Raw genomic sequence first — 15,446 nt, forward strand, 5'->3', positions numbered from 1 at the left:
TAATTATTATACTTAGCAGACAAGAGTAATAATTAGGCCAATATCCAAAGTATTAGCCTAACTTCTAGTATAGCAGAAAGTCCTATTCTGATGATCTTTAGAAGTCCAGTAATTATGCTTATATTAGAAGTCATTTTTAATGAAATTTCAGCAAAATTTATAAATAGCAAGCCACTGAGTTAAGGCAAAAACACAAAATACATGAAACAGAAAACATTTCAAGACTACATATGAGATTTATTTCATATTTTTTACACAGACTCAGTCACTTGGCTCGTTACCACACTCATCAACTTTCTTGAAACCAAGTGACAAATATTCATGAAGATCAGTTACAATACAGGCATCTCTCAAGCCGAAACTTAAACGTACAGTGTCAACGGTACAGAGGGGGTTTACAAACTAAAAAGTACAGTATATTTCTAACGGTAAGTTTTGGATTTTCCAGTTTACGTCTATATCATGATGTTATCAGTGGATATGTTATCAAATATGAATATCAGATATTATGTCCTTTAGCACTTAGTATTGTTAGCCACAAGAAACACACTTAAATCTATTTTTAAAAAATGACATTTAAATTCTTCCTAAAATATAAACTTTAAAAAGTATCAAATCCCCAAAAGAGTAAATATATAGATTGTACTTCATGTTGACTTATCAGACCATCTAGATATAAACACATAAAAGTTCCTGATACATGTCCATTCCTATGTAAACAAAGCTTTTATCAGTCCAGGCTACAAAAAAAGTTTTAAGATTTTTATTTAAAAACTTTAAACAAATTTTATAAAAGATTGTTTATAAACAATCTTATCAAAGTAAATTCATTCGGCATTATACAGAAACATTGACTCTGCATGACCTTCAGAGATACGGAGGCTGTGACCAGGAGGTCAGCTTGGCCAGTCCTCTGTCGATGGTTATTGTGTAAACCCAGCATTCTCTCCTCCTTCCTAGCACACAAAGAACTATTTCAGGGCTTATATTATAGTTTCTAAAAATAGAACATTGATATTATAAAAATAAATGTCTTAAAGAAAATAACAACCACAGGCTTAAACAGGAACATAGAATTTGGTGCTTTAAGGCTCTTCCTGTGGGAGGAGCTTCCATTTCACCGAGGGATCGAGATCCTCGTCAAAATCCTCCAACTCCTGCTCCTTGGAGAGTTCCAGGAAAACCTACAATGGAAGGAAAACACAAACAGTGGAAGAAAACGTCAGACTGCTCCCTATAGCTCCAAGCGAGTACAAAGAGATGTGCATATTCAATGTTTATATTCCACAGATGACCAAGAATCACTAAGAGGACGCACCTGCTCCAGGGTGGACTGTGAGAGGCTGTACTCCTCCAGGTCGAAGCTCTGTTTAACTGCATAAGGATGGACAAGCATCAGGAGTTCATGTATTTTTTATATCTAGGTGGTCCAATAAGTCAGCATGTAGTACACATGACATTTTAAAAAAGTCTTACATGAATAAGTTAAGGTAATAATTTGTTCATGCCTTAGTGCCGTACCCCACTCAGCTAAAAATACATCAGTGCGTTCCCTTAGGTTTGGGAGGAAAGTGCTTGTGTAATGTTTGTATGTTTTGCCGTTTTTGAGATCTGTTTTCCAGGGAGGAGACAACCCTGAGAAAGCTTTCTTTCCTGCACGTGAGTCAATGTTTTGGGCACCTTCGGCACAAGATAGGGAAGGAAGACGCAGTTTGAAAGGGCTGCATCAGAATATTATAGAGAAGGATATTTGAGGTTTTCTAGGAAGCAAGTATTTTCAGGGACCTCTTTCCAAAAGCCACGGCATCTTCCCCTAATTGGGCTGAAAACCCTTCTTGTTGATCAAAATAGACTGGGAGGGGCAGTTAGAACTCAGATGGGAGTTCAGCAGCCTGAAAATATGCCACCAAAAGTTCCAGGCCCATAGTGGACTCGGTACCAATGTGGGGAGTGCTATGAATGACCACATGACCCGACGCTGGGGTGCTCAGATCAGTCAGAAAATGGAAAGAGATACATCATCGTGACCACAGATGCTATCATCAGAAGTCAGAAGATTCTTCTAGAATCAGGTATCTGAGTCTCTTCCTTGGGGGCAGGTGACAAGCAAGTGAAGAAATGTCACTGAATAGTGACAATGAAAGCAGTTCAGAGAGGGAGTTCTGGCGAGTGCAGTCCAGAGTAGTAGAGTTAGTGAGCTAGAATTGCAAGGACAGCAAAGAGCTGTGATAGCACATGCAGTGGTCACTTGTAAAATGTGACAGTCCCAAGAGGCTTGCTTCAATAACCACACAGAAGCCTGTTTCTTAGTATAGGGTCCAAGATAGTCAAGTAATATGCCAGTCTACATAAAACTTAATTTTAAATATGCATGCATGAATGCTCCAGAAGAATGAACCGAGTTTTTACTTAGGTTGTACCAAGATACACGTCAAAATACAGGGAAAAAAATCCACAAAGCAAAAGTGAGAAACACTCCCATTACCCTCTGCCACATATACACACTGAATCGCTCCATCATCTTGGTTTTGGTGCTCCTAAAATTCAATATGGGATTTTAACTTTCAAACTTAATGCATGGTGTTCCATTTCCTTTTTGTCATGCAGATGGATTATTTTAGGATTTGGAATTATCATCTTTCCAGGATCTTATTTCAGAGTTGTAGTTCTTACCCTTCTCTAACTTGAAGAAAGCCTGGGCTAAAGGTCGCACATCTTCCACTGGCAACTTGTAAACCATCAGAGAAGAGTACCTGAGGGGGAAGAGAGGACAGGAGTGTGATACCACCTGTGTCAGAAGGAAACTGACTGCAGCCATCTCGCCAGTCTTTCTCTTTTTCTAAAAGGGTGATAAGAACACTGAACATGAGGTCTCCTAACAAATGTTTAAGTGAACAATACAGTAGTGCTGACTATGAGTGTGTAGGATCCCCTGGTTCCCTCCATCTTATTTCTGTGTCCTCACTCAAAATCACAGAGTACCTTGATGGCCCTGTCACCCGGCCAGCTACGGGTTTTTTCCCGGCTGGCTTGAACCCAAACCAGGGCCTTGAACATTCCCAGGCACTAAGAAAGGTATCTAAGTTGTTGCCCCAAACACTGAAATAGTCTGGCCGGGCTCTGAGCTGAGTTCCTTAAACTCATAGAAATTCCACACCCTTCTGCTCTTGCATACCCCTCTTCTCTCACTGTCCATTGTGAGGCCGGCTGCAGCCTGCTCTGTAAGGAAGTTCCCCTAAAACTCTTAAGTACTTTGGACTGATCACCCCGGCGTTTAGTGCTTTTCTTTCTTTGGAGTCTCCACCAGCCCCATCTTGGGACAGTGTGGGAACTCCCCTGCCGCCACTCAGCCACTCTTGGGGAGATTCTAGCAGTGGGTTTGATGGGACAAAACAGAGTCTAATGTTGTACAGCAGATGTCTTGAACTTATTAGTCGTGCTTAACTGAAATTGCATGCCTAGAAGTAACTCCTCATATTTTGCTCCCCTCAGGCCCTAGCAACTACCATTCCACTCTTCGATTCTATAAATTTGACTGTTTTAGATATCTCATAAGTGGAATCGTGCAGTATCTGTTTTTCTGTGACTGATATTTCACCCAGCAGGAAGTCTTCAAGGTTCCTCCATGCTGTCATGTTTGCAGAATGTCCTTCCTTTTTAAGGCTGGATAGTATTGCATTGTATGTATTTAACAGAATTTCTTCACCCATTTTTCTGTCAAGGAACACTTAGGTTGTTTCCACATCTTAGCTTTTGCAAAGAATGCTGCATGAACATGAAGGTGCGGGTATCTCTTTGCGATCCTACCTTCAAATCTTACGGATGTATCCTCGGAAGTGGGATTGCCGGGTCATGAGGTAGCTCTATTTCTAACTTTCTGAGAAACCACTATACTGTTTTCCACAGTGACTGCACCATTCTGCATTTTCACCAACTGTGTGCAAGTGTTCCAATTTCTTCACCTCCTTGCCTCCTTCTTCCTCTTTTTTTTTTTTTGAGGATAGCTATCTGTCTTAGTTTGTTTTCTGTTGCTATAACACAATATCACAGACTGGGTAATTTATAGTAAAAAGAAATTTATTTATCACAGTTCTGGAGGGTATAGGCAGTCCCAAATTAGGGGCTGTGTCTGTTGAGAGCCTCTTGCTGTGCTATAACTTGGCAGAAGGTATTATAGGGTAGGAGGGGTCCACGAGAGAGTCAGACTGGTTTCTATGACATATTCACTCTTGAGATAGCTAATTCTCTTTCAAGATAGCCCATTCATCCATGGATGAATTAATTCACTCATGAGGGCAGAGCTCTCATAACCTCTTAAAGGTCTCACCTGGTTCTACCTTTTGATACCGTTACACTGGCAATTAAATTTCAACATGAGTTTTGGAAGAGACACTCAAATCACAGCACCACGCAAACATGTGTAAGATGATATCTTTTTTTTTTTTTTTTTTGAGTTGGAGTCTCACTCTGTTGCCCAAACTGGAGTGCAGTGGCCGCTCTGGGCCACCGCAGCCTCGACCCGCTGGGCTCCGGCGATCCTTCCGCCTCAGCCTTCCGAGTAGCTGGAACTACAGGCACGCGCTACCACGCCCGGCTGATTTTTTGATTTATTGTAGAGATGAGGTCTCGCCAAGTTCCCAAGCGGGTCTCGAACCCGTGGGCTCAGGCCATCCACTCACCTCAGCCTCCCAAAGCGCAGGACTATAGACTGAGCCACCGAGCTTTTGATTTTCAGTTCCCTGATGGCTAGTGCCATTGAACAATTTTTCATATGCCTGTTGGCTATTTGTATATTTTCTTTAAAGAGATAGTTATTCAAGTTCTTACCTCATTTTTAAAGGGTTGTTAGGATTTTTTGCTATCGGAGTATAGGGGTTTCCTACATACAGTCATAGGCTGCGTAATGATGTTTTGTTCAACCACAACCTGCATAGTCAATTGTGGTCCCGGAAGATTACAATGAGCTGAAAAATTCCCATTTTCTAATGAGATCATAGCTGTCACAGCATAACATATCACTCACATGTTTGTTGTGATGCTGATGCAAACAAATCTATTACACTACCAGTTGTATAAAAGTGTAACACATACAACTGGATAATGATGGTAAATGACTTTGCTTATGTTTTATGTATCTGATGTACTGTATGTTTTATTATTATTATTATTTTACATGTTATTAAAGTATTCTCCCGCTTATTAAAAAAAGTTAACTGTCAATCAGCCTTACGCAGATCCTTCAGGAGATGTTCCAGAAGAAGGTATTGTCATCATAGGAGATGACCGCTTCATGCATGCAATTGTCCTTGAAGATCTTCTAGTGGAACAAGATGGGGCGGTGGAAGACAGTGATATTGATGATCTTGACCCTTAGTGGGCCTAGGGTAATGAATGCTTGTGTTTCGTTTTTTTTTCCTTTTTTTACTACAACTACTTTTATTGTATGTATGTGTTTTTTAGAATTTCAGTAGTTTTAGGAGTCTGAATGGCTTTTGGTTACATGGATGCATTGGATACTGGTGAAGAAGACTGGGCTTTAAGTGTGTACCCATCACCCTCTTAGTGCACATTGTACCAGATAGGCGAAGTTGCTTCCCTCCCCCACTTCTCACCCCACCCCCTTCTGAATCTTCAATGTCCATGATACCATTCCACATACCTTTGCAGACCCTTAGCTTAGCTCCCACTTATCAGTGAGAGCAGGCAGTATTTAATTTTCCATTCCTGCATCACATTACTTAGGCTGCTGCTCTCCTTCTATCCAAGTTACTGCAAAAGACACCCTTTCATTCTTTTTTATGGCAGAACAGTATTCCAGACATATATGGATACTACCAAAACGTATACACATTTAAGAAATGTTATCTATGTATTGCTTTTCGAAGTTGAATTGAATTCTGGTAGCAACGTGTAGCATGGCATTTGCTCCACCATGCTTCCATGATTTTCTTTGACTGTCCTGCCTGTCACATGGTGGTACTAGCATTCATTTGATTAACACCATCTTTTGAGCAAGCATCAGCTGTGTGTGAGGTTCTCAAACACGTATGCATTTTTTTGCGTGTGTGTGTGTGTGTGTGTGTGTGTGTGTGTGTGTGTGTGTGAGATAAAACCCACAGTAGTCCTAGGCCTTCATAGTCACTCACCACTCACTCCCTGACTCACCCAGGGCAGCTTCCAGTTCTGAAAGTTCCATTCGTGGTAAGTGTTCTACACAGGTGTACCGTTTAAAAATTATTTTATATGGTGTTTTTACTTTTTCTATGTTTAAATGTGTTTAGATATACAAATACACACACACACACACACACAAAGAGGGGACCTAAAAAAATCTGAACTTTTTTGGAAGGTGGGCCTTTTAAGTACAGGCTTTCTCCACTAGGTAAGTGTTCAAGGACGTCATCGGCAGCAGTATACCAGCTGGTATTGTTGTGAGAGGCTGCATTTGGCTTTTTTTTCAATGAATCTATTTTGGAGATTCTTTCAATGCATTTGCCCATTTCATGATAGGTGATTAACATGAACAACCTGCCCACACTATGCTGACTGAGTGTTCAGCAGTTTTTGACCCAAAATGACATGGCACCCATGCCCCCCTCCTCCCATTCACCAAATCTCACTCCAAGTGACATTTTTTGTTTGTTTCCCTGGATGAAAAAAGTCCTCCAATGGAAACATTTTGCTGATGTGGAAAAGGTGAAACAAAACTGGCAGAAGCACTAAAAGGCATCAAAATTGATGAGTTCAAAAACGGTTTTGAGCCGTGGAAAAAGCGTCCTGATAGATGTATCGCATTAAGGAAAGAGTGCTTAGAAAGCAACTGAAGATTAAACATGTTAGAATAAATATACATTTTTTTCTTTTTTTTTTTTGAATTGGAGTCTCACTCTGTCGCCCAGACTTGAGTGCAGTGGCTGCTCCCGGCCACCGCAGCCTCGACCTGCTGGGCTCCGGCGATCCTTCCGCCTCAGCCTTCCAAGTAGTGGAACTACAGGCGCACGCTACTATGCCCGGCTAGTTTTTTTATTTATTGTAGAGATGAGGTTTTGCCAAGTTGCCCGGGCGGGTCTCGAACCCATGGGCTCTGGCAATCCATTCGCCTCGGCCTCCCAAAGTCCTGGGATTACAGGCTGAGACACCGAGCCTGGTCAGATATACATTTTTTAATAAACGAGTTCCAAGTTTTTTGGGGTCCCTCCTGGCATTTATACCACATTTTCATTATCCACTGATAAGTTGGTGGTAATTTAGGTTAATTCCACATCTTTGCAATTTTGAATTGCACTCCTTGTAGACATGTGAGAGCAGGTGTGTTTTTAATATAACCACCTCTGTTCCTTTGAGTAGGTACTTTTCCTTTGGATAGGATTGCAGGATCAAATAAATGGTAGATCTACTTTTAGTTCTTTGCGAAATCTCCATACTAACTTCCACAGCGGTTGTACTAATTTGCATTCCCACCAAAAGTGTGGGAATCTAGGCCAACATCAATTCTTTTTGGATTTTTTAATAATGATCATTCTAACTTGTGTAAGGTGGTATCTCATTGTGTTTTTAATTTGCATTTCCCTAATAATTAGTAACGCTGAGTATTTTTTTCATATGTTTGTTGGCCATTTTTGTATCTTTTGTCTGTTCATGTTGTGTGTCTGCTTTTGAATGGGATTATTTGCTTTTTTCTTGCTGACTTGTTTGAGTTCTTTGTAGATTCTAGATATTAGTCCTTTGTCAGCCATATTGTTTGTGAATATTTTCTCCAGTTTTGTAGGCTGCTTATTTACTTTGTTGACTATTTCTTTAAACAAAAAGTTTAAAAAGTAAAAAAAAATTAAATAGAAAAAGCTTATGTACTTAGGATATAAAGAAAGAAGATGTTTTGTACAGCTGTGAAATGTGTCTGTGTCACTCCAAAAGAGTCAAACATTTTTAAAAATTAAAAAGTCTATAAAGTAAAAAAGGTTGTAGTCAGCTGAGGTTAATTTATGGTTAAAGAAATAAATCTTAAAATAAATTGAGTGTAGCTTAATTGTCCAGTGTTTATAAAACCCACAGTAGTCTACAGTAATGTCCCAGGCCTTCACATTCACTCTCCACTCACTTCCTGACTCACCCAGAGCAGTTTCCAGTCCTGCAAGCTCCATTCATGGCCCTATGCAGATCTACCGTTTAAAATGATTTCTACTCTATTTTTTTACTGTACCTTTCTATGTTTAGATGTGTTTAGATATACAGCTATTTGTAGGCTAGTTGCCTACAATATTCAGCACAGTGGCATGCTGTGCAGGTTTGTAGCCTAGGAATTATAGGCTATACCATTTAACCTAGGTGTGTAGTAGGCTGTGCCATCTAGGTTTGTGTAAGTCCATTCTGTGATGTTTGCACAATGACAAAATCGCCCAACGACACATTTATCGGACTGTATCCTCATTGTTTAGTGATGCATTATTGTAGTTGGGACATTAACCCTGGTCATAAATAGATGGTTTGCAAACAGTCTTCCCACCGGCTGTCTTTTCACTCTGTTGACTGTTTGCTGTGTAGAGGCTCTTTAATTTGATGGCACACCACTTGCTTAGTTTTGTTCTTGTTGCCTATGTTTTGGTGTCCTATCCATAAACACTGCCAAGATCAACGTCATGAAGCTTTTCTCCTATGTTGTTTTCTAGTAGTTCTGCAGTTTCAGGTCTTATGTTAAGTCTTTTATCCATTTTGAGTTTATTTTTGTGTATGGCGTAAGATAAGGGTCCATTTCATTCTTTCATACGTGGATATCCAGTTTTCCAAACACCACGGACTGTCCTTTTTCTGTTGTGCATTCTTGGCACTCTTGTTGAGGATCAGTTGACTGTACATGCATGGATTTATTTCTGGATGCTCTATTCCGTGCCATTGGTCTATATGACTTTTTTATGCTAGCACCATGCTGTTTTGATTTGTGTATACTTGTATCTGGGTCTTCATTTTGTAAATTAAATGAGAGTCAGTGTGGTGTAAGCAAAAAGCCTAAGATGAGTATAGAGTGCCGAAAAAGAGAGCCATTCACAAATAGAACTAAGGGGAGGGAAAGTAAGACTCGGGCAGTTTGGTGTCATTTGTTCCTTGAGTGGGAATGAGTAGGTGCTGTGTAGATGATATTTCAAGATTTGGCAAAGTCATTTACCATCTTATTTTCTAAGCCAAACACTTGATCCTGGATGCTATGTCTCAATTAGGAACTGACACTTTATGGTTTCTCAAAGTTCCCCAACTGGAGTAGAAATCTAGGTGTACCCTCCATAAGACACATTCCTCTCCTTCTCCCCCATGTGACTAAAACTGCCTTCCTAAAGCAGGATAATATAATTGAGCCTCTGACTAGGAGACCAGGAATTCAGTACCAATTAATGCCAGCACCAATAATTTTTTAATAATTTGTTTCTCAGATAAATGTTTGTCTTTTCATCATTTGAAAATCAGGATGATTGACACTTCAAGATATTTCATATATTTATGGGGCAACCTTTCTCATCCATTTTTCATATTTTCTGTACCATTATGATATTTCTATATAGTCATGAAAATATAGAAATATATTTTCCCAGGTTGTCATTATGATTTATTTCCCCTTATTTTCTATTTTTCTCTCCTAACTCCTAAATCATGTCTTTTACAGTAAGCCATCAAGTCTAGGTGTTAAAAATGATCCTAAAGCTGATCTTCACTTTTCGCTAAATATGAAAATACATCAGGATAGTGCTGTTACCAGAATTCATATACAATTTGAAACATTAACAGAATTAAAATAAAACAGCTAAGCTTACCTCCTGGTTCTGCTGCTTGTCAGCTCTATCCCGTGACCTAAACTGTCTCTGTCAATTTCCTTTTCATGAAGAGAATAATCAATTCCATTTCCGAAGCTCCTTGTAAAGTCCTGAGACAACACTCTTTTGAAGTTGGCTCAAATTGGAATAATTTTTTTTAAAAATTGGAATAACAGTGTCTACTTTGAAAAATCTCTGTGAGAATTGGATAAGATAACACAATACCAGGGTAGCTCCTGTCACAGCGGGACCAAAACACTTGCAGTATCCTACAATCTCTTTCTTGCAAATTTCCTTTTCAAATGCCTACCAGTCAATGCAACTGACCAGGAAAAATAGGCATTTGATACAATATCAAAAACAGTAGCATATCTTTACCTTTCCTGTCTAGCAGCCTGGGGAAAAAGCCTCAGGATCTCTGTGTGGAGGGGCTCCACGTGTGCAAGAGTCTTCACCTTCATCTCCAGCAGGTAGTCTTTGCCAAATTTGCTTTTCAGGTGTTGGATGGACCCGATACATCTGGAGGTCAAAGGAGGGCGAACTCATAAGGCAAAGAAGAAAAAGATAGAAGATGTAGTGTTTGAGAGCCAAGAAAAAGATATACAAGGTAGTGTTTGAGAGCCTTGATTTGCTGTTAGCCTTGTCTCCAGGTCCTTCCTGCTAAATCTGAGTGCAGTGGTTCAGCTGTTTTCAGCACTCTATCCCTGTTCATAGGCAACAAATCTTCCAGCCCTGCAGCTTGGGCTCCAGTGTGGGCTCAGGACAGGCACTCACCTCAGCCTTCCAGACACCATGATGGCCACTCGGTCGCACACAGCCTCGGCCTCTGCCATGTAGTGGGTGGTCAGGAGGGCGCCCCTCTCCGTGTTCCTAAAGGTGGCCTGGATAGCCTGCCTACATTGTCAAGAGATTATTTGCAATTTAGAGAATCCTCTAATTCATCAGAAATGGGTAGTGAGTAAAAGAAACTTAACTGACACGCAGGTGAAAAATTGGCAAAAAGGGATGAGGCAAGGGAAAGACTCTTAGGAGGGCAGACGGGTGACAGCTGTTCAACTGGGAATGCACACTGGAAGAGAGGACTTTACAGGATACATTTATTATGTGGTTGTATAACGAGAGATGCTAAGCAAGAGATGGTTGTTTATGAAAAGGCTGTGTGAAGGGGAACAGGATGACTTCAAATTTAACAGCGGTGTTATCACAACCTAGGAAGATAAATGTACAGTGAACACACATGACAATAACTTTTACCCCTTAAGGAGAACTACTGTTCTCGTGCTAAGTACTGAAAACTTAATGTGATTGCGGAAATGCACACACCAACCCAAAGATCAACCGAGCAGTTAGGATGCTCAGGGATCTCCAGGCTTGACCATGGTTATTCTTACCTCAGTGGGAAGTGGCTATAAATATCATCAGGGAAAGACTTTTTTTTTGAGTCGGGGTCTCATTCTATCACCCAAGTTGGCGTGCAGTGGCACAATCATGGCTCACTGCAGCCTCTACCTCCTGGGCTCCAGCAATCCTCCTGCTTCCACCCCCCATGAAACTGACACTACAGGCAGGCGCCACCACACTGGTTAGTTTTTAAAATTTTTGGCAGAACCGAGGTCTGGCTATGTTGCCCAGGCCAATCTCAAACTCTGGGCTCAAGCAGTCCTCCCATCTTGGTCTCTCAAAGTGCTGGGATTTCAGGAGTGAGCCACGGCACCTGGCCCATTTTACGAATGATGTCGATAGTTTTTGGTTTTTTATTTTTTGCGTTAAGAAACAGTTTAAGGGTCAATCTTGCAGAAGTAAAACAGGGTGCAAACTCGCTGCAAGGCGTCTGCGCTGGCCCTGACCACGGGAACACTCCTTACCACATTTGCTGCTGTCCCTCGGGATCCATCCCGGTTGACGGCTCGTCCAGAAGCACCACCGACGGGTTCCCCAGGATGCTCAGCAGGAAACACAGCTGTAACAAGAGGAGCAGTCTGTCGGCACCCCGCTGTGGGTGCCCCGAGGGACCCCGAGCCGGCGGTACCTTTCTCTTCTCTCCCTCTGGCAAGGTCTTGGCAGGAGCCTTCAGCTGGTCCTGCAGCCGGACTGCGTCCACGAGCCTGAAGGAAACACAACTGTCTTCTTGACAAGGGGGAGGCTGACAGGCGGGTGGCTGAGCGAGGGTGGGGGTGCAGAGCTCGGAAAAGCAGTCCTGGGGGGGTGGGGCAGGGGAGGGGAGATGTCACTGGCTGGTTTGTCCCTCTCCAAAAGATAATGTTACCTTTGAAAGAGTAGGAACACGTGTCATGCAATCCAAGTACTTGTTCTGTGCTAGCTTACATTTTCATATTTTTGATATATTTTACCAATGAATACTTTTTCATTTTCATGTTTGATAGGAGGAAAAAGAACGAAGACTTTGAAAGCCAGGTAGGGAAATTCTCGTTTCACATCTGCCCAGTTCATCCCGAGTCCACCTTTAGCAAAAGCCTCCCACCCCAAGTCCCAGGAAGGCTGTCACTCCCAGCCCTCCCCTGCCCCGGGGGTCAAAACAGGTGTGGCCCCGTGTACCGCGTAATGGCAACCTCCGCGTCCCCTTTCCTCAGTCCTTTCACGGCGGCATACACCTGCAGGTGTTCCCTCACCGTCAGGCTGGGCCACAGCGCGTTCTCCTGAGGACAGTACCCCAGGAAGCCGAGGGTGTCCCCTCCGCTGCTGCCCTTCAGTGCCACCTGCGGATGGGGGTACCCTCTCAGAACCTGCATTCTGCGTCACTTCTCTCAGTAGTTCTGTGACACATTCTTCTTCACAGACCTAGAGCAACTAGGGAAACTCTACCACCTCGCTGAGTTTAATCATCTGAAATCATTTTGCATTGGAGACAGGCTGGCAGAAAGTAAGTACGTAAAAACAAATGAGTGCACAGCGAGCAACCTCATCTCAGCTGAAAGTCAGACATCCCACAAACATGGTGCCCGGCTGTCGTGGTCAACAGCTTATATCCAGTGTTTTCATCTCTGTCCGAATGAAGCATTTGGACCGAATGACTCACTAGGTAACTTCGCTCATGGGTCAGATGGCATTTGAGTACCTCCTCTGTGCCTGGGGGTGCATGGAGAACCAGACGACTAGCGCGGCTCTCACTTGGAAGTCTCATTCTGCCGAATGATTCAGGAAGGAAGCAGGCAGAGAAATAAGTCATCAGAATAAAGACAGACCAGAGGGGTGCTGTGGTGGAGATTCAGGAGACTGGGGTGGATAGGAGCAGCGAATGTGACTTCAGCTAGGGGGCCTGGAGAGGCTGTCTGCGGAGGGCCGCTTTAGCAGAGGAGACAATGCTGGTCGTGGAACAGGCCAGAGGCAAAGGCTGGCAGCAGAGCCAAGAGCGGGATGAAGCCCTGTGCTGGGGTGAAGCGTGGTGTGGAATGAGAAAGGGGAGGACAGAGGTGTGGCTGAGAGGAAGGGACGTCAGCTCTGCAGCCAGCTGCGGGACAGGAGGGAGGTGTCCTACCAGCCACAGAGCAGTGAAAGGTCCCTGCACCTGTTTAATCAGGAGAATGTTATCAACATATCAACGAGCAGTTGTTGCCTTTTCTCCCCTGTGAGCCAGATGTATCAGATTAGAACTACTGTCCAATAATGACACAAACTGAAGTCATCTGACACCTGCTGGGCAAGCCTTCAGAATATGCTGGCATAGCCCCAGTCGGTTCTCTTATGAAGGATAATGAACATTTGAAGGAAATCAGTTGTGTTCATTTAATGGAAATGTCATGGCTTCAATGGTTCATTTTAATAGCAAACTTATGGTTTCAATGTAGATGTCATGAGGCCTCTAGTCATGGGCTGAGTTAATTAATTTAACTTAGAAATGAAAAATGCAAAAGGAGCTTTCCTTGTCTCTCTCCTGATGGGTCTACATGTGAACTAAGAGTTGGTGTCCAAAGTTATTCTCGTCAGGAACCAGGAAGCTCTAAAGAGGGCTCTGAGCTGACAGTAGAAGAGAAGCAAAATACTGACTTGGGGTCCAAGAGGTGATGGAGGGAGTAGGGGGTGTTTGCAGTTGCAGGAGTCAGTTGGGATTGGCCACATCACCAACATTTATGGAGAGGCACCTTCATGAACACCGACTCTAGCCTGCTCCAGAGGGACTGCAGATACCTGTTTTCCTTTGTCTCTTTGGTGGGATATTTGTTGGTGGTGTTCCTGGTAGTTCTTGGCAGGATGGGCAACCCCTCTGCCTCATATTCTTTTCTGTGTCTCCTCTGGACATACTTTCCAAAGGAGTTCTAAAGGTTTCTAATCTTCCACCATGGAATCTGTTTTATCTCTGAAAGGTTTTCGCTCGATCGACAATGTCTCTATCTTTAATAAAACTAAGCTCTTTCCCCATTTGCCACTGAACACGACCAAACTGCAAGCACAGAGTCTTCCGCCTCCCTGGGGCTCATTTTTTAAAGCTATGTTTTGAAAACACTCCCAAGAAATGCGCATGTGCACCAAAATGTACATTCCAGTAACTAAGTACTTTGTCAAGGACAGAGAATGCAACTGTCTAATAAAATTCTTAAAACAGTTTTATTCAAGATTGAAGTATTACGTACTGGGAAGATGTTTGCTAAAAATGCACTTTTCTGTGTTTTAAGGCAGTATAAATAGGATCTGTATGGATTTGGATATTGACTTCTGACCTAGTACTAGACAGTATCAATAATAATAATAATAATAATAATATAATCATTCATTGAATGACGATTCCCTTTCAGTGCTTGATGTTTATGTACACTTATGTGATAACTGGTGAACTTCTCTTGTGTTTTGTATGAATCACTTCAACCATCTAATGATTAAATGGCATTTTGCTACTTCTGCAAATCTATTTTACACCATATGATATCTTCTCCACATAATCCACCTACCTGTCCGGCAGTTGGTTTTGTGTCTCCAGTTATGACCTTAATGGATGTACTTTTACCAGCTCCGTTGTGTCCTAATAATCCTAAAACCTCACCTGAAAAAAAAATTGTTTTACTTGATTCATCCATTTTTATAACAAAATTAAGAATAAAGCATAGGTGAAGTCTCACCATGGGACAAGCACTGTGTTATATGTTTTATATGTAGTGTCTCATTTCTGTGTAAAAACCGCCCTGAGAAGTTGTTATCAATGCCCCTTCTTATGCATTCGGGGAGAGAAGCTCTCAGCTTGAGGTTGCTTGGTCAAGGTCACACTGATGGGAAGTGGCAAAGCCATTCATGCAAGCCAGATGTATCAGATTCGGACCACTGTCCAATAATGACACAAACTGAAGTCATCTGACACCTGCTGGGCAAGCCTTCAGAATATGCTGGCATAGCCCCAGTCGGTTCTCTTGTGAAGGATAATGAACATTTGAAGGAAATCAGTTGTGTTCATTTAATGGAAATGTCATGGCTTCAATGGTTCATTTTAATAGCAAACTTATGGTTTCAATGTAGATGTCATGAGGCCTCTAGTCATGGGCTGAGTTAATTAATTTAACTTAGAAATGAAAATGCAAAAGGAGCTTTCCTTGTCTCTCTCCTGATAGGTCTACATGTGAACTAAGAGTTGGTGTCCAAAATTATTCTTGTCAGGAACCAGGAAGCTCTAAAGAGGGCTCTGAGCTAACAGTAGAAGAG

The 15,446-nt window shown here is 42.1% G+C and overlaps 1 protein-coding gene across 1 annotated transcript in view; it reads right to left on the reverse strand.

Moving 5' to 3' along the window:
* Window positions 1-216: 216 nt before the first annotated feature.
* The window catches only part of ABCA8 (ATP binding cassette subfamily A member 8), an 85,307-nt gene continuing 70,077 nt past the window's right edge, over window positions 217-15,446 (reverse strand). Inside the window, exons 31-39 of the mRNA XM_008063377.2 lie at window positions 14,705-14,796; window positions 12,357-12,517; window positions 11,830-11,905; window positions 11,666-11,760; window positions 10,575-10,694; window positions 10,179-10,319; window positions 2,674-2,753; window positions 1,319-1,374; window positions 217-1,184 (exon numbers count right to left, since the gene is read on the reverse strand). Of these exons, the coding sequence (XP_008061568.1) occupies window positions 1,086-1,184; window positions 1,319-1,374; window positions 2,674-2,753; window positions 10,179-10,319; window positions 10,575-10,694; window positions 11,666-11,760; window positions 11,830-11,905; window positions 12,357-12,517; window positions 14,705-14,796 (920 nt within the window). The 3' untranslated portion in view covers window positions 217-1,085. The remainder of the gene's footprint in view (window positions 1,185-1,318; window positions 1,375-2,673; window positions 2,754-10,178; window positions 10,320-10,574; window positions 10,695-11,665; window positions 11,761-11,829; window positions 11,906-12,356; window positions 12,518-14,704; window positions 14,797-15,446) is intronic.

Source organism: Carlito syrichta, unplaced genomic scaffold, assembly GCF_000164805.1.
Source record: "Carlito syrichta isolate Samal-C Ts95f unplaced genomic scaffold, Tarsius_syrichta-2.0.1 Scaffold306785, whole genome shotgun sequence".
Classification (NCBI taxonomy): domain Eukaryota; kingdom Metazoa; phylum Chordata; class Mammalia; order Primates; family Tarsiidae; genus Carlito; species Carlito syrichta.